General features: G+C 39.1%; 1 protein-coding gene across 2 annotated transcripts in view; it reads left to right on the forward strand.

Moving 5' to 3' along the window:
* LOC104527275 (cadherin-6) overlaps positions 1-14,872 on the forward strand; it is a 47,182-nt gene extending 32,310 nt beyond the window's left edge. The window contains exons 7-11 of one of the 2 annotated variants that reach the window (XM_010170953.2): positions 4,536-4,672; positions 8,869-8,990; positions 9,787-9,904; positions 9,992-10,243; positions 13,838-14,872. In XM_010170953.2, the coding sequence (XP_010169255.1) occupies positions 4,536-4,672; positions 8,869-8,990; positions 9,787-9,904; positions 9,992-10,243; positions 13,838-14,328 (1,120 nt within the window). In that variant the 3' untranslated portion in view covers positions 14,329-14,872. The remainder of the gene's footprint in view (positions 1-4,535; positions 4,673-8,868; positions 8,991-9,786; positions 9,905-9,991; positions 10,244-13,837) is intronic. The other variant, XM_029085737.1, reaches the window with a different exon arrangement.
* Positions 14,873-26,504: the final 11,632 nt, after the last annotated feature.

Below are 26,504 nucleotides of genomic sequence, written 5' to 3' on the forward strand. Positions count from 1 at the left end.
GACGTGACACCCAGGCCCCTTGCAGTCTTCATATGAACCTTCTTTTCTGTATCTAATGGCACTGGAGTGAGGGAAGTGCTTCCCAGCTTCCCTCTGCTTCCCTGTGGTGATAACTACAACCATTTGCATTTCACACCAGCACCATCTCCTAATTATAAGTGATTTACAGTGGATAGGAATTATGTTGTTCATTGTTGAGTACTGCCTACAGGCTCTTTTCTATTAATTGAATGTGTGTGCTAAAATTTACCTATCTTTCAAAGGGCAGTTCTTTAATACAGTATAAGTATTTGCATATTAAATGAGCAGATAATTATTGAGCAAAAATTAGCAGAGGTGTCAAAATTGATGCAGTGCAGCAGAAAACTTGTCTCCTTTATACTCAGATAGCATGCAACAATCAAGGTGAAGAAAAAGAAAAATGAGGAAGAGGTTAGAATAATAGAAATAAACACAGCAAGAAGAAACATGAAAATCGGTAAGAGGGGAAGAAAATCAGCAGAGAGCAGTAGCCTGAGAGATGTTAGCTTGCAGTAAATGTAATTTTATGGTGTTAATATCTTGGGTATCTCCTAGAATTTAGGGGCATGGGTTGAGTCTGCATCTTTTTGACAGGGTGATTTTTTTTTTCCATCATGCAATAGAGATGCTAAATCCGATTTTCACTCTGAGCTCCGGGGAAGATGCAATTAGACTGTATATATATGACTTGTCACTTGCTTGTCAATTTTTCTTGAGGGTTAAAAATAAAATCTTTAGACACTTGATATTACAATGAAAACTTTCCATTTTCTCCTCTACTCAAGTGAAGATTTCTCTTTTGAAACAAACTGAGCCCTAACTCTGTTAGATGAAAGCCCCTTTGATCTTCCATTAAAGGAAACCTTCACAATATCATTATGAAAATGCATTATGAAAAATTCACACACACATCCCTTCCTGACCCACAAATCTTCCTGACTTGTGGTTACATTAGACAGCAAGCTGCTGAACATCAGAAGACAATGATGCAATAGCAAAATATGAAGCAGATATCTGCCCTGGTTTTAAGATTGCATGATGACCTGTGTATTGATAGAGCTACATTTCATCAGTCCAGCCCTTATAAATAAGCTTTGCTGTGACATGACATTAAGAAAATACAAAAATACACCAATAGATGGTTGGCTATATTTAAATATGCATCCACATGTAGTGACATTAATACAAGCCTGAGTAACATTCCACTATCTAGCTGTGTTATATTAAAAAAATAAAAAATAAAAAAAAAGTTTTGCATTCTGCTAGTTCTAAACGAAATATTATGAACTGCTGCATACTGGAAAAAATAATATTGCCAATTGGCACTGCTGTATTGTACATCAGATCTTTTTAAATTGCTGGTTGAATTTTTTTGCTATAGTAACTCCTCAGAGGCATAATGAAGTTCATCAGTCATTGGAACTGTCTCCCTGCTGTGATTTGATTTACTAAAGTATCCCAGATGAAAATGATCTGCAAACAAATATAAGGCTTAATTTTGTTTGTGTATTTTACTGACAACATATTTGCATGTGTTAGATTCTCTCTTTCACCCTCCCCTTCTTCCTCTTATGTACAAGGAAAGACTGGAATCTACATAGATACCTTTTAACTTCCTAGCTTGTCAGTTCCTCAAGATTTAAAAGGGATGAAGTCCTGAAATCTGACAAATACACACCAGTAATTTCATTAAATAAATGTAAAAATGAGTTTGATGTTGTCTGCTTAATTCTTACTAGGTTATGATCCATAAGTCAGAATCACCACCAATTCAACATAATTAACAGACCCTGATCAAAAGAGACTGGTTTATACAAACTGAGAAACAGAAGCGACAATCTAGCTTATTAAAATCATTCTTCTAGAGCAGGGTTAATGGTATAATTAGAATATACATTAACTGCATTGACCTTGTATGTATTTTCTTTTGGATATGAAGAAATAAAATTAACATTTAATTAAGAAGATGTTCTCTGTTTGTTTGGTTTTTTTTTTGTTTGTGAGTTTAACTTTACACTGTACAAATGACTTAATATACATATGGATTTACAAGGACTTATATTTTTAAATTCTTAATATCTTGAAGAAGTCGTCTTCAATGTTACAGCTCTGGTAACCTTAGAAAAAGCCCATAACATTTTGTTTTTCATTTCTTCCAGATACTGTACCACTGATTAAATTTGGGACATCCCACAGTGTAAAGATAGTGATTACAATGTGCCAAAGCATTAAAATGTGCTAAGGCAGTGAGATATTTTAAGTCCATTTGCAATATGAAGCATGAGTAAAAGCATAATTGAAGAAAACAAAACAAAAAAAAAATGTACAGACAACTCATGCCTGAAGCTAGTTGCTCACTTGAATATCTTGCTGAATAACAGCCTGAAACATACTATTACAGTTGGCTGGAACAGTTAATCTATGAAAATCCTGGTATTTCATTTGAAGCAGGAATAAAAAAAATCTAGATTTCCTGCAGGATGGAAATACTGAAGTATTTCAGCTGAAAGATATGGAAATGAGCTACAGAATATCTGAAAAATAATTTAATTCACAAAATGCCTACATAATATCATATAAAAGCCTGAATGAATGAAAGTTAAAATGAAACGTTTACCATATCAAATACTGACTTTGTCAAAATAGAAGAGAGTCAGACTTGTTTGTGTAAACTTGTTTCCATCAAAAATTTCAGCTAAGTCAGCAAATTCACATGTGCTCTTTACATTTGGACAGAACACCACAATTTGCTGGAGCTATCCCATCAGCCAGCACTGCCTGTTACACACCACCTTACACTCTCTGTTCAGCCTGCTGGTAACGTTACAATGCTTCCCAAAGGAACTCGGCTGCTGACATCACAACTGACTTAATGCAGCTGAAATTGCAGTACTGTTATTCCAGTGACAGCAATGAATGAAAACTAAATCAATTCCTTAAAAACTAGCAAGGTGTGCGTAGGCAAGTCCTACCAAGTAAAGTTGGCTTTTTGTGAGAATACCTTTGGATGTCATTTGGTTCTTTCTGTAGGAATTTAATGTGGAACAATAAAAACAATTTAGTGCAAGTAATTAAAATTTGCTATAGTTTTGTTTAGGAAGGTGGGCTACACTAAAATTCTCATTTTAGAATAAGATCAGTCTAATTTGCTGTGGATATTAGATCCCATTTTTTTACTTGGAAAAAAAAAAAAAAAAAGCAGTTATATGATAATTAGCAAATTAGTTCATTTTAAACCTTTGCCAGAATCACGTTTCAACTGAACTCTTCCCTCCTTCTTCCACGCAAGATCTTTCTCAGAAGTTCAGAGACACTGCACAGTCACTGTGAAATCTGTGCAGAATAAGAGACATGTCATGCAGCTGCTCCTAGGGCAGAGCAGGGAACAGAAATTTTTCTTCAGCCTCTGCGTTCCCCTCAGTTCTGTAGTGGCAGTAAACTCTGCCAGTCATTCTCCTGGCCCAGTTTTCATCTGACTGCATACCAGCTCAGCTGTATCTTTATCCTCGACTGGACACAAGAGACAGCAGTAGCTGCCTTGTTTCCATTGGCATGGCCTGCAAGGAGACCAAGGGAGCACACGGGGCTTCCCAAGGCTCTGTCCTGCATTGTACATCAGCACGCATTTGGGCTTGAAACAGGAGCAGAATAATGCAATTGCATTCTTGCTTTAGCAAGTTCAGAAACATATTTCTGTCAAAACCTCCATAATTTATGCAAGAATTTTCTCTTCAGAAGAGATGAAACCAAGTCACAGCATTTGGATCGGGGTGGTAGCACCTTCTCTGTGGGTGAACTGGAGAGATCTGCTTTTAAAGTTGGATTCAGTTCAGCAGAAAAAGCAAAAGATCAGATTGAAAATTTGAATCTGTATTTAGACTCTGAGCTCCTTCAGAGCTTGTTAGGATTCATTTTTACATCTAGGTGCCATCGAGCTGGGCTGAGCATCTTAGTTTTAGCAAATTACAGCAAACCTTTATGTGATATGTCCTATGGAATAATGAATCTCTGTTCTGTGCCGACTTGTTTTTGTGGGACAGTCTTTTTAAATGCTGGGAAGTGAAAGGCAGAAATGCACCCCAGAAGTCAAATTTTATCAGAAGGATATAAAACTTGAGCTATCAAATATCAGTTGAAATATCAAACCATAGGGAGAGGGTTTTATAATGGGAAAGCCAACTCAGGCTTAAAATAAACTTCATACCTTTCAGAACACAGACTTAACATTTCTCACTAAAAGCAAAGCTTTGATGATCCTCAGAGGTATGTAAATTCCACAGTAATTCATTTATTCAGTGACAGTGCTCCACCTTCTAAATCAAACCTCCAATGTGTCTTTATCCAGTATCTCAGAACTAGCTCTTTGTGTGAATATATAAAGACTCTGACGCCTGCACTGAAAAAAAGAGGCAACCCTATTTACTAGCTGTTTGATGTCTAGTTTTAGAAAATGGCTTAAGAGCAGAGAAATTAAAAGGAAAGCATTCTCCTAACCCCTGTCTCTGTATTTGCAGGTACTCTGTAGATCGACACACTGATATGGACAGAGTATTCAACATCAATTCAGGAAATGGTTCGATATTTACTTCAAAACCCCTTGACCGGGAAACACTGCTATGGCACAACATTACAGTAATAGCAGCAGAGATCAGTAAGTCAAACCTAAATACCACTGCTGTCCCTGAGGTAATGAATTTAGCCTTCTAGCTGAGCGTGTGGAAAGCATGGCTGGACAGATGTCAGGTTACATGGATAACCTGCTCAAGAGCTAACGAAGAAGCAGAAGCTCTGCAAGAGGTGGTCTGCAGCTTTGTGTTTCCTAGGGATGCAGTTCATGAAGAGGTTACTTAGCTGAGCAGGGAGGAGAGGTGACAATTCCGTGTTTTCTAATCAGGAATAGCCAATTTAAATTTTGAATGTGATTGCTGAATTCTGAAATTGGCGTGCAGCAAGCAAGGTGGTTTAAAGCCAAACTGCGTTCCATAGCTGAATTTGGTCTGATCCAGACTGAATATAACACAGACTGGATGCTTTCAATTAAAACTAAGGTGGTTGGGCTGAGCTAGATGCCCAGCTCTTAATCGTCAGGATTTCCATTTTTAACTTCTTTCACGTCCTTTGAAATTATGAGCTATTGTCACAAATAAGTCTGCTTAGTTTAGGATTGCTCAGAAGAAGTCATTTGTAATAATACTAACATGATGATTTTAGGAGCAGAAATGCCAGGGATCTAGATAAGGACGCGTGTGCTAGGTGGTGTTAGTAAAAAATCCTCTTTATTTTAATACATTAACCATAAACATGTGACATGCTCAAACATTAGGGAATGGAATTCTATTCACTTTTGCAGAGTCACAGTGCCTGTGATTGTGAAGCATGGTGGAAGGGTAGATAGATCTAATATAAACACCAGTTCTATGGCCATCATAAAGTCTTTGTGCAACTCAGAAGCTAAATGGTTTGGGGTTTTTTTTTAAACATAATCTGAGACAATATAAGATCTACTTTCTTATGTTGTGTGTATGTGTATAAGGTTCAATCACCCGATGAACAAGGAGAAGAGTGTAACTAAGTACTTGGCTCCAGTTTTCTTTATTCTGTAGGTCTTTTTAAAGCTGAAAACTGATGTGAAACAATACTATTGAGGCAAGCAGATGGGGTTATGTAAAAGGGCAGTGGACTAGAGCCTATAAGAATTATATTTCTTAAGAGTTTTCTCCCTTTCTTGAAAGTTTACACCTTTTAATGCTGGGTATGAGGTTTCAGCATACCAAGCACTGGCTTTTGGCTGACTGTTAGTCAGGTGTTTGTGTTTCTGTTAATTCTTTGAAGGAGTAATCTAGGGTGAAGAGTTGTACACTACAGACTGAGCTCCTGGGTAGAGGACGGGGGGAAGAAGAAACACCTAGAAAGGAAAGAATAGCAAAAAGAAAACAATAGCAAGAACATTTAGAAAGCACACTTGCATTCGTCCCAGTGGAACTCAAATAATGTACAGTGCAGAAAATTGTATACTGTCTGAAAGCCAGCTTAGCAGCTATATGAAATACTCCTTTAGTTCTGTGCCTCCTCCCCTAAAGACAGACCTTCTACTGGGTCAGACCCTCTCAACTAAACCTTTTGTGTCTGACACAGGCTTCTGTCTTAGTTACCATTCCTCTTCAGTCTGAATTCTTCCAGGCTGCAACAAGCTACTTCCCAGGCAGTACTTCACTGAGCCTGGACCAAATTTGGCATAACTGGAGTAGATGCCTTCCAAAGGCAATTTTCTTGGTTGAAATTTGATCAACCTGGTCTAGCAGAAGGTGTCCCTGCTCATGGCAGGGGGGTTGGAACTAGGTGATCTTTAAGGTCTCTTCCAGCCCATACCGTTCTATGATTCTCTGAAATGCAGCCATTGTTTAAATAAGCCTTGGTCTCATCCAGGCTACCTCGCTAATTTTAGTCTCAAGAGACTAGACTGGAAAGAACCACTGCTTAATGCTCCTGGCTAAAGACCCATTCCACGGAATTCCAGCTAATCACTGACTGCTCTCAGTGACATACCAAAACATCAAACTCCAGGTATATTTCACTGAAGCAATCTAAAAGAAAGATCAAGTCAACTTACAGGCAGGATGCATATTCAGATGGATGAGTTCTCCCTTTGATATAAAAAATTGTAAAAAAATGATAAAGTCATAAATAGAAACACCTTCCAGTGATGACTGTTCTTGATTTCATATTATAGTACAAAAAAATAAAAATACAGACGTTTTTACCTTCAATTGTCTAGAATCATCAGTAAGTGTAGATAGCTCCAATTTTTAATGTTCTTCTTTTTCACCAGTATGAGCTGCAGTTGCTTAGCAGCCCAGAGAATCATGCTGTGAATGTTACCAACAAATAGTTGGTGAAACACTAGGTCAGTAGATCTGCCATAGTCAGAAGGGAAACTGGCAATAAAACTCAGTACACAGGGCTACTGACTCACAGCTGCAGAATTACAGCTGATTTACCATAGAGAATTCCCAGAGTATTTTTAAATATTCTTTACTTCACACTTAAGGATAAATCAAACACTGGCAGGAATTTGAGGCTGTATTGAGAAAAAAAAAACTTTAACAGTTTGGTTACCAGCTAAACAGAAAACATTAATAGATTTAATCCCTTCATTGAGTCTGTGGAGATTTTTTTTGGAGATGGAGCCCAACAGTAATTAAAGTATAATGCAAACAAATTAACTTACATAGATTAATTTGCAAAACTAATCTGAAAGATTATTAAAAAAAAACTTAAAGATGTATACATATATTTTAATTTATATTTCCATTAAATCAGAAAAAAGGCCCATGTCCACAGAGCATAGAGGTTTTATGAAGCTTCTATTTATTACAGTGTAATTTTAAACTGTGAGAATCTTAAGCACCTAGAAGTAAAATGAAAATATGTAGTTCATGGTTCAAAAAGCAGGAAAGAAAACAATTGTAATTCTTAAGAGGAGAAGGAACACATTTGCCAATATATTTGAATGTACTTGTTAGAAAGGTATGCCCTTATAAAGTAGTCTTGCCAATAGTCCTGCAACTTCAAATGAGTACCTTTGATTTCTGCCTATTATAAAAATTCAACACTTGTATTGATGTATTTTAGCACAGAATTCAGCCTGGTCTACATTATACATAAACTGTTATTTTATACATTGAATGAATTTAGCCCGATGGTTCATATGAGAAAGTGTTTATGCCTAATGGAGTCATATTAACTTCAATGGGACTGTGGAGCTTTAGAGCACAATATTTTGTCCAAATGACTGAGCTCTGTAATACAAATCTACAGTGCCAATTTTGGAGAAGGCATTTTCAAATTTATAAAGGTATGATAAACACAGTAATAGGAGTTTTATTAAAGCCCAACTCAACAAGCTATTATAATGAATACTTGTAGAAGCATACAGAGTCTTAGATCTGTTATATTTTATTGCACTATTTTTTTTTTTTACTCAAATCATAGGTTAAAATACATTAAGAAACTATATTAACAGGGGTGGGAAATTTATGTAGCAAAACCTAGTGCAAGCCTTCATAGTAAAAATAGTAAAATTAGCAGACCCAAATTGGCATTTGGATATGCCAATGGAATATTCCATATCATATGGTATTATGTTGAGTATGGAAATGAGGGTCGACCAGAATACTTTCTCTCTCTCTTCCGGCATTGGGGTTTTGGGATTTTTGCTCCTCTGGGGGCACTATCCAGGAACAGGCTGAGTATTGGCCAGCAGGGGGTGACCAATTGTGCTGCCCATTACTCATTTGTATATTCTATTATTATTGTAATTATTAATTTAAGTTTTATTTTATTTCAATTATTATTGAAATAATAATAATTGTTCTTATCTCAACCTACAAGTCTCCTCGCCTTTACCCCTCCGATTCTCTCCCCTGTTCCCTGGGGGAGGGGGAGAGTGAGCAAGAAGCTGTGTGGAGTTTGGCTGCCAGCCAAGTTAAAACGACAGGCTAATAAATAGATTTTATTTAAATCTAGTATTATAATTTATATATATATATATATACATACCACACATACATTCATAATCATACTTGGAGTGTTCAAAGGAATTTGTAAATCCTGGACTGCTACCCAATCTTAACCTGTATAGCTTACACAGAATGACAGTAATGATAACACAGCATGGTTTTGTGGAATTCATGCCATAATGCATTCCCCAGAAATCAACAGAATATAAGCGGAGTGTTGTGAGTGGGAAGAATCAAGGCAATGAGACCCTAAGTCTGTCCTTCTTTTCTCTGCACAGAGTCAGCAGCTGGGCTAAATAAAATGTTCTTTCTGGTTTTATCATTTCAGACAACCCAAAACAAAGCAGCCGTGTCCCAGTGTTCATTAAGGTTTTGGATGTAAATGACAATGCTCCCGAGTTTGCCATGTTTTACGAGACCTTCGTCTGTGAGAATGCAAAGGCAGAACAGGTGTGTTGTCTGCTTGTACTAAGAAAATATTCCAAATTAATTGAATTTTGCTACTGCTCTTGCATCACCTTATCAAGAGGTATACTTTGCATTGCATCAAAATGTCAGTTTTGCAAAATTAAACTAAACAGTGGCTGCACAGTATCCGATTGCACTTAGTACTCAGGCAGCTAATGTGACAGTATGTTTTACATTGCTGTTTTCTGTACTGCACCTTGTTATCTCTGATTCATTTTCATTCTGTGATTCTCTGCTTTATTCTGGCACCTCCACCGTCTCCTTCAAAAACAGTTTCAGGTCTGTAACTGTTACAGGTCCTGTCTGTGATATAACTATTTCCTGTCAGATAACTCTCACTTTACCTGTCCTATTACTAAATTGTTCAAAGTAGCAGATAATTTGGGAGATTCAGCCAAACAATTCCTGTGCCGTGAGATTTGGCTAGATAAATATACAGTCAGCTTGGACTGTCTAACCTTTCATCTCTATTGCTTGTCACACACAAAGGTTTCCTACCCATCTGGAGTGGCATCAACCTGAGCCTACCCTTGAATTCAACACGATTTTCCTGCCAGCTTTCAAATTCATTATGTTGCTGGTTGATAGTATGGGATGCAATAGCATGGTGATCCTAAACAGCCTTGGCAGCACACAGATCACTTTTCTTAAGCTTGCCATAGCAGCATCAGCTGCCTGAAAGAAAAAAATGAATACAGGATTGCTTTACAATCCTGGAGTACATAAATAAATGTAAGGTCTACTGACTTTGAAGGTAATTTTGTTCTTATTGTTTCAGCTGATACAAACATTAAGTGCTGTTGATAAAGATGACTCTTACAGTGGACATCAGTTTTCATTCTCCTTAGCTCCAGAGGCAGCTGGCAGCTCAAACTTTACACTACAGGACAACAGAGGTGAATTTCTAGGAAGACTTTTCTTTATTATTTTATCCTTGCTTTCAGTCTTCAGATGAAGATTTAATGTGTACTTTGTGTTTCCAGACAACACAGCAGGGATTTTTACACGAAAAACCCGATATAACCGGCATGAAATGAGTACTTACTTCTTGCCAGTGGTAATATCAGACAATGACTACCCTATCCAGAGCAGCACCGAAACGGTGACTATTCGAGTATGTGCTTGTGACCACCGAGGAAAGTTGCTGTCCTGTAATGCAGAAGCCTTGATTCATCCTACTGGTCTTAGCACTGGGGCTCTTATTGCCATTCTTCTCTGCATCATTATATTACTTGGTAAGTAGTTCAGAGGCATTTTGTTCATTTCATAGTTATTTTGCATTGCTACAAGCGATTACACCAAGGCTAGGACAAGAGCAAAGCAAAGATATCCTTGTCTTAGCCTGCATTTATATAATTGTATTTCCTCCTCTGAGGCCTGCTACACATATGGTGTCTAGAACACTTCTTATCTGATCTTACTTATCTAAAAGTTAGCAATGTCCAAGCAAGAGGACACAGCTGGGCTCCACACTCTGGTCAATGGAAAGAGACAGGCACATGTACAGAGACATTCTTGCCATCTCCATATTGGTATCTAAGGTGGACTGGACTATTCATCCGCTGTAGATGTCTTTCTGTTGACCATAGAAGGAGGCCAGATAACATAGTTTTAAACAATTAACTTCTCATGTCTAAACTGAGGAGAAACAAGTCGTAGTGCTTCTGTTCTGCTGGAAAAGGATGCTGAAATGGGGTGGCTACTAAAGCACTCTCTCAAAAGCTGCAGTGTCCTCCCTTTCAGACACCTGTGAATATGAAGAGGTTGGATCCTGTGTGTGATGTACAAATCTCTAAAGCACTTACAAGTGGTCAGCATTTTTTTTTTTTTTATAAAAATAAGGACATTTTGCAACATCTCTCACATTGCTCCCACTCAGGTTCCACCCCTCTTGTACAACAGATGCAACTGGTCCCTTTAGCCAGTCTATTCATCTGAGGAGAGCTTTACAATACAACACAGGCAGTTCTCAGGGAGATGGTTTTTGTCACCTTTAGTATCTGGCCAGGAAAGAAGGGACTCAGACCAGTTTTATAGCAGTAGGGTCAAGCAGGGAAGAAAACGTTTCCTCAGTGATTCTACTTCTTTCTACCATACTCCTATCTTCCTTGGACATGCTCGTTGCCACTGCGGAATCATCTTGATCTTTACTATTAACAAAATTTCCCTCCCCAGTGATGAGTCAAAGACCATGTTGTGATTCTCAGACTTTAACAATATAGTCATGTCTTTCCCAAATAAGCGCTATCCCATTTTCAGAAAAGAAACCCACAATAAAAGTCTTACCCTAAATTCACCATTAAATTCATTTTTCAAAACATGGTATCATTGCCTCTAAGGGCTGAGCTCACTTTATATCAAGTTCCTTACCAGAAAAAGAAATTTAATGCTGCAGATAGTCTTGCACTCGTTAGTACAACTGTGCTCATTAATATCAATCTGACATTAAACGATTTCCTGTTTTATGTCAATCGAAAAAAATTGATTCTGTGTGCTAAGCAGCACTTTATGTCAATTACTGCTCACGCCACCATGCACCATAAGCAGATTTTCAATTAACTCAGCTATATAATTTTCTATTTTCAGGCTGGTTGCAGGATTTGCATGTGCAACCACTACTGAGTGAAAAACAATACTCTGGGCAGACCTGAACCACAACTTAAAATTTAGGAGCAACAAAATGTGCCTGGGTTTATTTGCAGTTTGAATTAGTCTAGCAGCTTATCTGGAGGCCTCAGATACTGCTAAACACTGACATGCAAATAAAGGTGATGCACTTTAACATGTAACTTCTAATGCAGGTTCAGCACAAAAGAGGAAAACCCAAGTATCAGAGATGTGACACAGTTATCAAAGTCTAATCCTTGCATATTCTGTGTAACACCTTCATTGATGAGATACTTCAGCAACTCTTCCATGTAAAAACTACCTTTTCTACACTTCCCCAGATCATTCTTAGCAGTCACTATTCTGGAAGCCCATTTCAAATCAATGCTGTCTTTTCCAAGTTCTCCAAAATTTTCTCCAGCTATCTCTGTTGTCTCACATAGACCTTTCCCCAGCCCTCCCACATAGTGTCTTAGCTTTATGCTCTTAAGGAAGAGAATTCTCTCTTACTGCATTTTTGCACAGCAGCACAAAGAAGCATCGCTCAGATTAGGACCTTTATGGGACACCACAAGTAAATCATCATTAGCATGAGAGCCTGAAGCTTTCACCATGGGAACCAGCCCTCCTAATTCCTTCAGTTTCACCACCCCACTTACTCCTTTTCAACTCATATTAATAGATGTCCTCCCTTACTTAACGCTTGTGTTAAAGACACAGCAGGAATTAGAGCATTTTCCTGCCTTATCCTGTCTTCTTGGTATCCCTCTATTATAGTCAATGGAGAGAAAGAGTATGAGAGACTTCCACAACATGCTTGACGACACCTACAGACAGCATCTTGCTCTAAGAAGTCCTGCAGGGAAGCCCATCATTAAATAAATAAATAAATTTAAAAATCAGCTTTGTGTTTGTCAAAAGAAGTTAAGAAAGACAGGTTTCAATGGGCTAAAATTTTGTTTTGGGGATGTCCTTGGACCTTGGCATTTTTCTTAACAGGGTTACAAATGAGGAAGAGACTGCCAAAAAACCCGCAGTCTTTAACAGTTACTGTGCTTTGACAAACATGCCATTTTAGAAACACAACTGACATGAAAGATAATTTTGAACCACCTTATCATCTCGTATCAATGAGTTTAGGCATTTTCTGATTTTCTTTGCTTTGTTATGAAACAACTAGAAAAACAGCAAGATGTGTCTTTTCTCAGAGTTGGCACAGCAGAGCTGAATTACTGGGCACTGTGGACCTCAGCCTATGGAAACAACAGTGATAGTAGTACATCCCAGCTCCTTGCTGCTGTTCATTTGTAAATATTCAATCATTTACCATGTTAGAATCAAGCTAAGAAATCAGAAAATAGCTGCTAAAGGAAATAATGCATTGAACATAACCCCTCCAACCCCCTGTACCCACTTCTCCAACAGTACTGGGGATCATTATTGAGTAAAAATGTTTAAAGTTGGATCAGGGCCTTGGAAGGAGTTCCTGCCCTCCAAACAAATGAAATATATATACATATATTATACACACTTCAGAATGAAAGACATAAAATTATCTGTGAGAAATCTCATGACTTTGGCAGATTAAATAATACCATTACCATATCTCATCAGTCTAAGATTTAAGCTATTTACTTTTTAAAGGTGATGTACATTGTAAAAACATGCCAGGGAAGTTAACAAAACTTGGACTTTGTGCTAGCTGAAAATCTACTCCATATTTCAAGTTTTTTTTCCAGAGGAGAATAGATTTACTTATCTTGAAATGCAGCTTTGCTAACCTGTTATCATAGCCCAGTACACACTAGCCTTGTCCACAGCACAAGCTGCATCCTGTCCCAGGGGCTCAAGGTAAATAACACCTGGTGTCACTTATTTTGTTGAAAGTGTTTCTCCCTTCCCAACTCTCATAAAACTACTTCTCTTTCTCAAGGCAACAAAACTGGTATATGACTCTGGGTAAAACTGTGCTTACTGACAAAAAGATACTCCACTTGGCTTCTTACAAGCTTGACATTCCCTTTCTTCTAGTGCATATCCCTGCCATTTCATCTCCCAAGGTACTCACAGGCAGAGCAAGCACAGTCTGAAAACCATCTGCACTTTTGCAAAACATCTTTCAAAACTTCTAATTCAAGCAGAGGCACAGCATTTCTTCTGGATTTTAATGGAGTTAGGGATTAACGTTCCCCTTTCTCTTCCCCTGTTGTTTTTGTTTCCAGTTACAGTGGTGCTGTTTGCAGCACTGAGACGGCAGCGGAAAAAAGAGCCTTTGATTATTTCGAAAGAAGACATCAGAGACAACATTGTCAGTTATAATGATGAAGGTGGTGGAGAGGAAGACACCCAGGCATTTGATATCGGCACACTGAGGAATCCTGAAGCCATAGACGATAACAAATTACGCAGAGACATTGTACCGGAAACGCTTTTTATGCCACGGAGGACTGCAGCAGCACGAGATAACACAGATGTCAGAGATTTCATTAACCAAAGGTTAAAGGAAAACGACACAGATCCAACGGCACCCCCGTATGACTCGTTAGCAACCTACGCGTATGAAGGTAATGGTTCTGTGGCCGAGTCCCTCAGCTCCTTGGAGTCGGTGACTACGGACGGAGATCAGGACTACGATTACCTCAGTGACTGGGGGCCGCGCTTTAAAAAGCTGGCTGATATGTATGGTGCAATGGACAGTGACAAAGACTCTTAATATGTTGCCTTTTTTTTTTTTTTTTCCCCTTCCTCGTTTTCAGAAACAACGTTGAGATATGTGAAGTGGCTATTTCTTTCTATTTCTCCACAGCTGTGTGAAAGAGTTCTCTATCCTACCCATTTGAATTGTTTAATGACTGCAGTCTGTGTGGATCAGCCGTCAGAAAACTTTTTCTAGTATCATTTTATGAGCTTCCAAGAGGCAAAATTCTTATTTTTTAGTGCATCCAGTTTACCAAGCCAATCTTACAGGCACCATAGTAGTGAAGGGGAAAAAAAAGGATGGGATGGGAAGCAATATTTTTACTTGTTCTGCTTATATTGTAAATTGGAGTATATTACTGGTTAAGCTCACTTGCTCTTTTTACTTGTATTCAGACTATTCAGCTCAGACGACTGCTCTGTCGATTGTGTATTGCACATCCCAATGTAATGAGGTACCCTAGTTTACCCTATGTATTATAGTCAAAAGTAGTGGTGATGGAATGAAGGTTTATTATACAAGTAGAGTAAGCTGAGAAAAAAACATTGAACATGCATTTTACTCATGAGGAGGGTAGAAAGGTCTAATGGCCGTTTAAATCTAAGTGTTTTTCTAGAGCTTGCCATTGCCCCCAGTGCACTGAATCATACTAACACACACATATATATAGTTCATTGACTGCTATGTATATATTCTTCTGACCTAGCATTGCTGGAGAGATACGTGTGCGTGCATGTGTGTGCGGTCAGTAGCCCCAATATCTACTTCTTAGATGGTTTCCCAGTTCTAACCCACACTTGCCTTGTGATACGGGGAACGTCATCTAATCCAACTCCAGATTAGATCATGACTTGGAAGAAGGAGCAGATCAGGACTATGCTTTTCTTCATACTTCTTTAGTCGGCCTCCACCTGCGCATCAGTTCAGTGATGACCTCTGTGCTGAGGAGGTGGGAGTCAGGCTTTTCATATCCATTCAATTCTGCCTGTTCTCATGTGCAGGAGGTGAGTAGTAGCCTCAAGGTGAGACTGCCACCCATCAGGGCAAAAGAAGTATCTGCGAAGGAGTACTTTTTTTGTCCTGACCTTCCCTGCCTGGATGCCCAGGGTGGCTTCCCAACTGTCTGTCTGCCCAATTTGCTACCTGTAAAGTGGGGAAATAATGCCTACCTCATCAGGATGTTGCAAGTATTATAGAAATCATTTGGAAAATGCTTTAGAGATGGAAAATTCTGGCACTCTGCCAGAGGAAGTAATTTCTCGTGCTTTGGGGTGGTTTTCTTTTGTTGTTGTTGTTGTTGTTGTTTTGTTTTTGGTTTGTTGGGTGTTTTTGTTTTTCCAGATTCAGGCCCTGAATGCACAAGTAAGTAAGAATCAATTGTCACTCCAGTGGCCTGAAATATAGGGTTTATAACTATAACTTATTTTTCAAAAATAAACTACTCAGCCAGATTTGTTAAAGACTTCATCAAAAGGTAAAATTTTAATCACCTCTCTCCATGTGTGTGTTCATCTGCTTTGCCAAGCTAGGTAGTTTTTCTCTTACTTAGGTGAGGTGAGGGAAGATGCCATAATTTCAGGCCAAAACAATTTTCTTTACAACTTGTGCACCACTCAGTATTTCTGTTGATTTGTCAAATGCATGCAGTTGCTGCTCTTCAAATCCAGCCGTCTAGGAGAGGCTATCTGGAAAAAATGCTAAGGGGCTGCCATGGCACATACCCAATTCCAGGAGCTAAAAGCCACCCTGTGTCCCAAAGTAGGGACATAGCCCATGGCACTGTGCCAAGGAAAGAAGGAATTTATTTTTTTAAAATATACCTCATGCATAACTAGTCTAATTTGTTTCATTTTGAAACAGTATTTAATACCAGAATTACAGGCATGGATCTATTTTCTCCCTCCCCCAAATCTTAAGTGAATCAGTTTGAAAACTAAACAACAGCTCCAATTTACTCTAAAAATGAAGAGAGAAGGGAAAAAAGTTAATAAACAGAAAATTAAAAGGGATTAAAAGTTAATCCTTGGAATTCATTACTCTTAGAAAGTTAAATAAAGAGAGCAGAAAGATTCCAGAGTATTAGACTTTTACAAGCACAACGACAGGATTTCAGGTTCTGCGAACAGGGTCACAGCGAGGAGGATGAGGCAGCCACGCTGCAGTGCCTGGCTGGAACCAGGAAGGACTCCTTTGCAGCAGGAAGCACTGCACATTTACAGGTTGAGACAAGGCAGCTAATGGCTTACAGATACAAAGCATGACAGATCAGGGGGGGTTTCAGAGCAGAGGAGCCCGGAGTTTCAAAGATTTCTGAACCCCAGTCTCGTTGACGGAGGCCTCTCAGGGTGCTTCAGTCCAGCAGAGTGAAGTGCCTAACTCCATCGCTAAGGGGGCCAAGCCTCTTGCGCCCATCACAATAGCAATGGCATGGCTGGGCCCTTGCGTCCTCCTGAGGGCCCCTCAGTAATTTCAGATGTTAGTAGCCCTTGAAGGTCTAGCCCTTCAGGGCTTCCTTGAAACCAGAGCACCGAGGAGGCAATCTGTCTGAAACCTGGCTCTGGCATGCAGGAGTGACCATCTGGATTTCAGATACATGGAGGAGCAGCAGATGCTCAGCACCACCTGCCACAGAACCCTCACTTCAGGCTGCTCTCCTCATGTGGTCGCTGGAGACAGCGTACCCCTCAGGGGGCTCTTCTGCATGGCTCCTGAGCACACGCCTGTGTCTCACCCCTCACTGCATGGGGTTGCCGTGAGAAATCGCCTCCTCAAGCTGGACACCCAAAGCGAGCCACTGAACCGTCCCTTCCCTTCCTCAGGCCCTGAGGAAACAGATTTGTGTGGGGAGAGGGTGACAGAGGTGGCTGTGAGCTGCACACAGCCCTCCCCAGCTCAAAGGGAAGAGGGAGTCACCATGGCTTGACTGAAGACAGACCTTGTGCCCCGAGAGGGCTGGGACACCCTGTGGGTCAGCTTGCACTAGTGACTCCTTGGGGTGGAATAACAAGACAGGAGGATCACTGATCTCCTTGTAACTACTTTCCTATGTTTGTACAGTAATTTTGTCTGATTTAGTGATGGTTAGTAGCAGTCCAAGCTCAAGGGGTTTTTGGGGTTCTTTTTTTTCCCCACTTTGAATTGAAAGCTGGTTTTATCTTGTCCATTGAGTGACACAGTAAAAAATAGAGTGGCTACTTGTGCCTGTTGTGTAAATATGTTATATATAAAATTATGTTATGTCACCAGAAATATGGTGCCTGAATAGCAAATAGATTCTTCTGAGAAAATTCAAGGCAAACTCGCATCCCAATTATTATTTATGCATCTAGGTTTTTAGGTTTATTTTTTCCTGAAAATTAGACAGATTTAACATCTTTCACACAGCAAGAAGAGCTCAATTCTGTCTTTTACTCTTGCTTGGCAGTACCACAAAGTGCAATTTATAAAATCAGTACTGCATATTAAATATTGAAAGTGCCATATTGCAGTGAATACAAAACTTTGCAGTAGTATTTCTTTGCACCTTGTTGCATGCCAGCGTGCTCGGTGATAGAAATGAGTATTTAACAGTGCTTTCACACAATGCTAGAATTGCCATTTATAGATAAAAAAAGTGTTAGGCTATAGGCTGTGAAGTGGGTTTCAAGGCTGTTTTAAGCCTGCTCTTCTTACAACCTCACCTATTTGAGAAGAAATATTATTGGGAAGTTCAGCTAAACCAGGTAGAGGGATGAGCAATGCAGTTGGCTTTTAATTTGGAAAAGGGTCTGATCTAATGACAGGGGAGCTATAAAAAGAGAGCAAGGAATTCAGCAGAGTTAACAAAACAGGAGTGTGTTTACATAGGAGATGTTTCCAGCCTTGCTACTGCAGAACAAGAACATCTCTACACTTGGAATGGAATGAGGTTTCTGGTATAGCTATTCCATCCCAACTCCCCAAATAGCCACTTTATCCCAGAAAAAGGATTTTTTTACTCCAGAAAAAGTATTATTTCCAGTTAAAAATTATTCTATCCCACAGCAGCACTAGAACGGGGAGACTCAGCAGGGAAGATGCACCAGCACGTGCCTCCAATGCGGTTGTACCAGGACAACTCTCTGTGTAGACAAGCGCTTAGAAGAGAGCTGAGGCAGAAACTTGCAGCAAGCTCTGAACAAGGGAGTTTAGGGGGTTCCACAGGGCCCTACTGACAGTACCACAGGACTGGGATGTGTTCCCAAGCCTGACACAGACTCATACACTGTCTAACCATGAGAAAAACAAGTTGCCTGTGTGTTTCAGTTATTGCTGGTAAAAAAAAAAAATGCTGGGAAAGATTACAAGCAGAAGAACACTCCACCTCTACCAATACCAATATTTCCTAAATTTGTCCTAAGAAAAAAAGATATATTTTACTGATTTTTTAAATTTAATTAGTTGTCAGGTCTTACTTCATTCTTTGGACAGGTATTTCCTGGCTATGAAATGCAAGTGGGAGAGGCAATGTTCAAATAATCCCGTTGTGGAAGTAGTGGGCTACGTTACAAGGCACAATATTTCAATTTCTCTATCACAAAACAAACAAAAATCTGACAAAAACAAACCAGCTGAACATCTCTAGTACTATAAAAAGCAGAACAATCATAAAGTAGAGGAGGCAGAAATGGCTTTGGGAATGTGTGTCTGCATGTGTCCAGTATGAATAAAAACAAGGGAAATAATGACCACTGGAAGCTAGCTGTGTTTCAAAACCAGACTTATCCACTGTTGAGCAGGGGCAACAGAGCATAGTCACTTCTAACGCTTCCAGGTTTCCTACAGCAGCCAGAGGGAGATTTGCATGGATAGAAAGAAAGACATCATCTTTTTCAGACCACGCAAATTAAATCCAGGCCAAATTCATGCAAGTCTCTAGGAAAGAAAGTCCCTTTGTCATGATTATTACTGAAACTAAGTGTCTGCAGCAGATCTGTCTTGATGGCCTTCTGCAGGGTGAATTACCGACAGTGATGCTGAGCAGGTAACTCCCTGCAAACACCACTGTGTTAGCTCTTCCTGCCACCATCTGTTTGAAATCTCTCCATGTTTCCTTTGGCTATAAGTAGTATTGAAGTGTTTCAGAAGACCACTGTCCCAGCTGAATGTTGCCATCCCCTGCCCATTTGTGTTTCAATTAACACTACAGTCTAAGGTCTTTTATCAAATGAGAGATGACAAATTAACAGTCATTATGCTACTTCCAACGAGTATGAACTATGTCATAAGTAGTGAAAGGCAGGTTTTTCCCAGCCCCTCTAGACCTGTGAAACGGCAGCCTCCTCCAATAAATGTCAAAGCTACTACTTTTTTCTTTACAGTTTAGTCTTCAGAAAGGCTTGTGTTCTTAGAGATTGTTTCTATACTTAAGAAAGAAGAGGAACAAAAGCATATTTAATGCCTACAGCCTCATGCATTGCTCCAGAAGAAGGAGGAAAAACACAGCAGCCAACGCAATGTTTTAATGCCAGTCTCTCCCATCAGTAGCTTTATTTAGGCACAGCTGAGACAATCTTGATCCTGCCCATCATTTTGCAACATTCCACTTTTCAGACCAGACCTGCCTTTGTCATACACTGAACACTTTCCTAAACAGTTCATAAAATTCAGCAGCAGGTATCCAAAAGCCATGACTGGGGTTACAGGGAGTACAAGAGCCAGAGAACTGGGACTTTCAGGAAGAAGAACAGAAAGTGAATTGCATGAGGGAGCGCAGGGAGGTAATCAGTCATACACAAGGCAGGCCCATGGCACTTAAAAGCCACAAAGCTGTCACATTATGCATAGAGTTACTGGATTTCAAAGATTTTACAGAACCTTCTCTTTTTTCTTTTTATTTTTTTTTTTTTCCCTGCATGTGTCTTTTTCTTTTTTTACAAAAGAAAGCAGGAATTAAGAAAAAAGGAGCTGCTAACTTCAAATTTCTCCTTCCACAAAGTCGATTTGACAAATAAAGTATAAGTCTAGCATATAGAGAAATCCTTTCCACTCCCATGGGCTTTTGACCTTTCCTATGTGACTGCACTATTTATGTAAATATACCTGGAGACTCTTTCTATAAACTTTTAGTTTTCTACAATCTATTACTTTAGTGTTTATTAAATAAATAAATGTATAGAATTATTAAGCATTCAGATGAACATAAAGAAACAATACTGCAAACACAAAATTGTTCTGGATTTTGACACATAAAAAACTCTTCAGAATGACTGTACTGTTCTAATTCTGTGATTACTTTAATTGCTTTGAAAAATTAAACTTAAAACAAAGGCCTTATAATAAATGCTATGTGCATCTTAAGTGTGTTACTGAGCAAAATCAATCTGGCAAACTCCTATTGTGATTTGTGATTTTTAAGCCCTTAAAATAAATGCTTTTTGCTATTGATTTTTTTTTAATTAAAATTACTTCCAAGCATAAATTGAAACTGATGCCACGACCTGGGAAGATGGCATGCTCCAGCCACACAGTCTCTCACTATGTCATCCCCTGGTTGAGCTGAGGGGCCCTCAGCATCAGATGGATCTGGTCACTGCTCAGCACAGAGGGACGTTTGCAGGTGATAAGATTTTTGTCACCCAAGAGATTTACACTTAGAAGCTTTCCTGTGTTGCAAAGGGATCCATGCTGGAATTATTATCTCTTCTGCAGTGTGGATGGGCAAGTTGTTATGGTCAGATGGCAAGCGTGCACTCTCTCCCTTATATTTCCTGTTCACTGTACTGGCTTCTTTTTGGGGGTGGGGGGCAAGGGGAAATGAAATTTAAGGGTTTAATGAGAAATCAATTTGAACAACAATTTCTCACAGACAGAGTGGATTTGCCTTTTTGCAAATTGATTTTTGTAACAAGTTATTTATATGATACTACTTAATAAATTGTTTTTTCTAACTTGTTTTTTTTTTTTTTTTTCCTAATTCTCTTAATCTATGGTTTGCATTTACGAAGCTATCATAAAGATAAACTTTTGAAAAGATTCCACAATCACTTTAAGACACAGGGGTATATTGGCTCAGTTTTTCAAATGCCATTTGTACGTGTCTGGCTTGCAAGATGATGTAAGAGCAGTAGTATCAGTATTGTGGGATCAGTGAGGCCTCCTAAAAGAGCGATATAATTTCAGAAGGCATCATTTACTGATGCTTACTATGAGAAAGATATTAGTCCATGATCACATGCCAAATTTTTACTAGCCAAGCTTTCCCAGGAAGTCAGGGGCTTATCCCAAATGAAGCACATGGAATACTTTAAACATAAAAAGATCATAGAATTTATAGTAGCATTGTTCAGTTATTTGCCCTTCATTGTATGAGGTCCAAAAAACACTTGAAGACTCAGTTCACTTATGGAGTGTCCAAACATAATTTCCAATATTATTTTATAAAGGAGAACAACTTCCAGAGAAAATTATTCCTTTTAACACTTCCTTTATAAAAGATTTGTCTATCTTCAGAAATTCCATCATGTTTAAATTTCCTTCTAAATAAAAGGACAAAGAAAAGAGTAGGAAATGTCACAGCAAAGCAGTACTTCATCAAAAGCATTAGAATGAACCATAAAAAGCAGCCAGTTTAACATTGAAATCTATATGTGGTTTGTGAAAGTGCTGAGTAACTTCTGCAACCGATGAGAGGAATTAGCCTAAATATCTCAACATCCACCTGCAGTCTTTAGTGGACCTCCAGAAGAAAACCTGGACAAATTAATAGCCCAAGAAACCAGTTTTTTTAGACACTCAATAGTAGATCATAAGGCTGTAAATATGTAGGTCTACATAGTAATTAGAAATGTTTATTTTTAATAATCTCATTATCTGAGCTCCAAATCACAGAAACGAAGCACTGCACTCTGCATGGAGGGTATATCTACTTCCCTCCACACCCTCCAGTAAGGGCACATACTTGCAGGTATAAGCCTGGAGAAGCTGCAGTTACCCCAGCTCTTGGTTCTGTTATTTTTTGCATTAAAGCAGCCCTACAAGATTAAACAAAACATCAGCTTGAGTTTTCTATCTGCTAAACAAAGACATTAGCAGAAGCAGGAATCCTGGTTGTCCACCTGCTGCTCTACAACCCTCCATATGTACTGAGACTCTGAGTGCCAGAAGCAGAACAGAAGGACCCCACCACTTTTAATTACCTGAAAGAGGAATCTACCATATTTCTTACCTTCTTATTTGATTTACCATATCAAAGAGCACCTCAATCACAAAGAAAACAAATCAACTATCTATGTAAAATAACTCCCCTGCCCAACAAGCAACACACAAACTCCCCAATATTGATCTTTCAATAATACTACCAAAGTCATCACAGAGGCAAGTTAGCTAGACAAGCCAGTAAAGCCTACGGTCTCTTACTTTAAAAAACTTTAACCAGTTCTTCTTGAATTTCAAAGACAGCTCAAACAAGGAAAACAAAGAAAAGAGCAATATGTTTAACTGGGGCTTTAAAACTTGCATAAAAATTGCAGGAATGATCACTTACATGAGAAGCCAAGTGAAATCAGTATTGGTCCTTCCAATTTTAATCTCAGATAATGTTGCTTTTGATGCTGTAAATGAAACCAAAATTTGTTGGATAAGGTACAGACAATTAAAAAAAAAAACAAAACCAAACAACAAATACATCTTATCCAAAGCCTTTGAAGCCTTTCTTCTTTCTTACCAACGCTAGTAAATCTTTCCCTGTTTTTAGCACAGCCAGCTGTCTAGCAAATACCCACTCTACATTTTCTTTTCTCCAAACTGACTGCACCACCCAACAGGTTCCCTCTCAGCAGCTGTCTGTCCCCACATCAGACCCCCAAGCATCTCTGTCCCTACAATCAGAAAAGCTGATTCCACTTTCCTTATTCCCCACAAATTAGAAAGCAAACATGAGCATTATCAGAAGTCCTCAGCCACTCACTATTTCAGAATCACTCTAGTACTCATTATGCATTTTTTAACCTTGGCAAACCACAGAGTGCACAAAACCACGTATATTTTTGGTAGCTATGAATATACTCATGGCCTAATAGGACCTTATCAAGTATATTTATTTGAGGAAAAAAAAGAAAACAAACAAACAAACTTGGTAGGATCAGGAGAACAGAGACAGGAAAACTGTAGGCAAGGGGACATGCTGACCCGATTCTTCAAAAAAACCCTTTGGGGTTGTTCCTTCTTTACTTAAAAAACAAACAAAAACCACCACAAAAAAAACCCACCCCAAAACAACAAATCTCAAACCCCAAGAACCACCTGTATACAGCTTTCCTTGTACCCTCTGCTGGAACTTTGCCTTTTTTAACTCAGAACTTCGCTGGCTGTCTGCTCATGCATGCATCTTAATTAATAAACAAATGAATAAATCCCCTCCTGATTGCTTTTACATGTTTTTCTAAACATCTGCTTTTACCTATGTTGTTAGACAAAGCTGCTCTCTTCTACAACTCAGCTGGGGAACTTATTTCTCTCTCTCTCAGGAGGCAATTGGGTATTTCATGTCAATTACCTTAATTGGAACCAAGCTTAACCCATTTCCCAATTAGAGCTCCAGCTTATTAGAATGAACAAACCTCTCAAACTTCTTAAAATAAAATAAAATGAAATAAATGAAATAAAATGAAAATAAACCAAAAAACTCCTAAACTCCCCCAAAGTACAAAGCTAAACTTTGGTAACAGAACATTGAAAAGAGGATTGAATAAAAGAGCTCTGGTAAGTGAAAGAGTGAGGCAGCTGGAGTAGGGACAGAAGGAGAGGGTGGGGATCCAACCAACTCAGTTGCTGATGCACCATTCTGATAAGTCTGCTTACTGTTGGCTTGCAGAGGGTGCACCCTTCACCCTGTTACTCATTTCATGTAGTTTTCTGCTCTGTGTACCAAGTCGTCCCTGTCAGAACCAGAAAACAGAGATATGTGCACCTTTGTTTTGCCACTGTTGGGCATTTTGATGGTCCAACTTTTCTATAGTTAGAGTACAGAGCCAGGTTCTCTCTGCCTCCTCCTTCCCACTCTGGTCCCAAACTTTATCACTCATGTTCAGATGGGTATGGACCTAATACCTATTGCCACAGATAGAAAGCCTGAAGGGTTAAAAGGAATCCAGTGACAAGAGGGCCAAGCAACTTGGTACTGCTCCAAATTATGGCTGGGTTAGACGTGCCTCTTTGCATGGCCTTCATTCTCTTGCTTAACCGTTTTTTGCCACAGTGTCAAATGCATCAAATCTAGAGTTTCCCATACCAGACACACCCCTTATTACAGATCTGTGAAGACAACACTTTTCAGACTTTCTCTTTGGCTTCCTATGGATGCCACCAGCTTTTTGAGAGGCACTCACCTTTTATGCACACACTGGATACTAGTCTAAGAAGTTACGTATAGAAATTATGCCACATGTTCTACTATCTACTTGCACAGAGCGCAGGACAAAAAGGCAAATATTTAGCCCACAGGGTTATAATATTCTGCTCACCCACAGCTTCTGCCAGGTACCAATCCAATGAAGAGAGTTTTTGCCTCACAAAGTTCACATGTTCAGAAATAGTAACTTTGATGTTATTTTGATTTTGTTGTTTTCTGGTATTGTCAACATTTCTCTAAACAATTTTTACAGTTGTTTTTCAGTAACAAAGAAAAGTCAAAACTACACTTTGAGATTCACCGTTCTAATATCTTGGTATTTAATCAACCTGTAATATAATATTGATTATAAATGCCCTAGAGACAAGAGATTGGTACTTGTCTTTAAAGCAAATACTTCATAAAGCTCTTTATTGCAGAAAGAGCCTTTCGAATGTTTTGATACCAAATATCCATCTGGCCCATGGGCTCAGTCACTTGCGCAGTCAGAATTTTATCATTGATCCTGGCAGGAGTGAAATGGGACTCCTGAAAGGCAATACAGGTTAACTGTTTGATGACCACCATGAAATACAGCAGAGGACAAGGGGACTCAGATTATAGATGTTGCTCCTGAGGACTATGAAATAAAAGAACCACATGCAAACAAAGATGTCTAGCAGGAGGATATATAAAATGTTGTGCCAAGACATCAGCATTTCATTTTATTGCCCGTTAGCAATTACCTTGCAAAACCAAAAAAACCCTCATTGTATATCAGCTGAGACATCATCAGCTGTTTCTCTTCTCTCTCTCAATTCCTCTCCAATGGAAGGTCGTGTCCTCAAACACGTCCTGTGCCTTTGCCACAAACAAAGGCAGTGCTTGCTTTGTGCCAGCTCTGGCCACCCCTCCTGCATACCCAGCCTCTAGACCAGCTGGACCAAAGCTGAAGTGCAAATTTTTATTTCATTCAGCTTTTGCTCTTGCATCTCCTTTCTTTTATCCTCTGGGTAGCCAACACACATTCATAAACCTTTGCACTAGATACTAACTAGATACACATAAAGCTGTTATGCTAATGATTACTTAGTCTTAGCACCTTACTCCATCTTGTCTTTTGAAACCCTGCCAGGTACTTAGCCCACACCCTGTTTTACCCTCGTAAGTGTGAATGGAGGATTCACACATCACTGATGCACATAGTTCTGGGTACTCACTAGGTACCTTTTAACTGTTGGTGAAGTCCAAAAGACCTTTTTCTGTATGTGCAGCACTGCCAGCATACAAGATAGTCCCATCATCTCTGGAGCTAGTATTGTGATGAAGAGGGAAAATGCAAACTCCAGAAGATATTTTATTTACTCAAGGGAAAAAGCTTTTCGCTTAGATTGCCTTCCCACTGCCCAGTTTCTTTGGGACAGCAGTGAGTTAGAGGCCATCAGAACTCTTTCTAGGCTCTTTAGCATATAAAGCACATTTTTTATTTGGTGTGAAGGGTATTGGGTACAGGAAAGGGAGACACAAATGTAATTCCTCTAACACTGAAAGGAAGGCCCAGAAAGGAGCTTTAGGAAGCAAGAAACCTGTACCTGTAGCACTCAGGGATATGGTTCAGTGGACGTGGTGGTGATGAGTTAATGGTTGGACTGGCTGATCTTAGAGGTCTTTTCCAACCTTAATGATTCTGTGATTCTTTTTCCTATGAAAGCTCTGGCCAGCTAATCTTCTCTTCCCAGCCCTCCATTCCCTAAATACCAGCTATGGAAAAGGGAAAAAAGAATCTGTCTGTATTTGTCTCACCCAAGGAGAAAAAGGGATTGGACACTGCAGGAAATTTAAA

This window comes from Antrostomus carolinensis, unplaced genomic scaffold (genome assembly GCF_000700745.2).
Source record: "Antrostomus carolinensis isolate BGI_N321 unplaced genomic scaffold, ASM70074v2 scaffold30630, whole genome shotgun sequence".
In the NCBI taxonomy this organism is placed as follows: domain Eukaryota; kingdom Metazoa; phylum Chordata; class Aves; order Caprimulgiformes; family Caprimulgidae; genus Antrostomus; species Antrostomus carolinensis.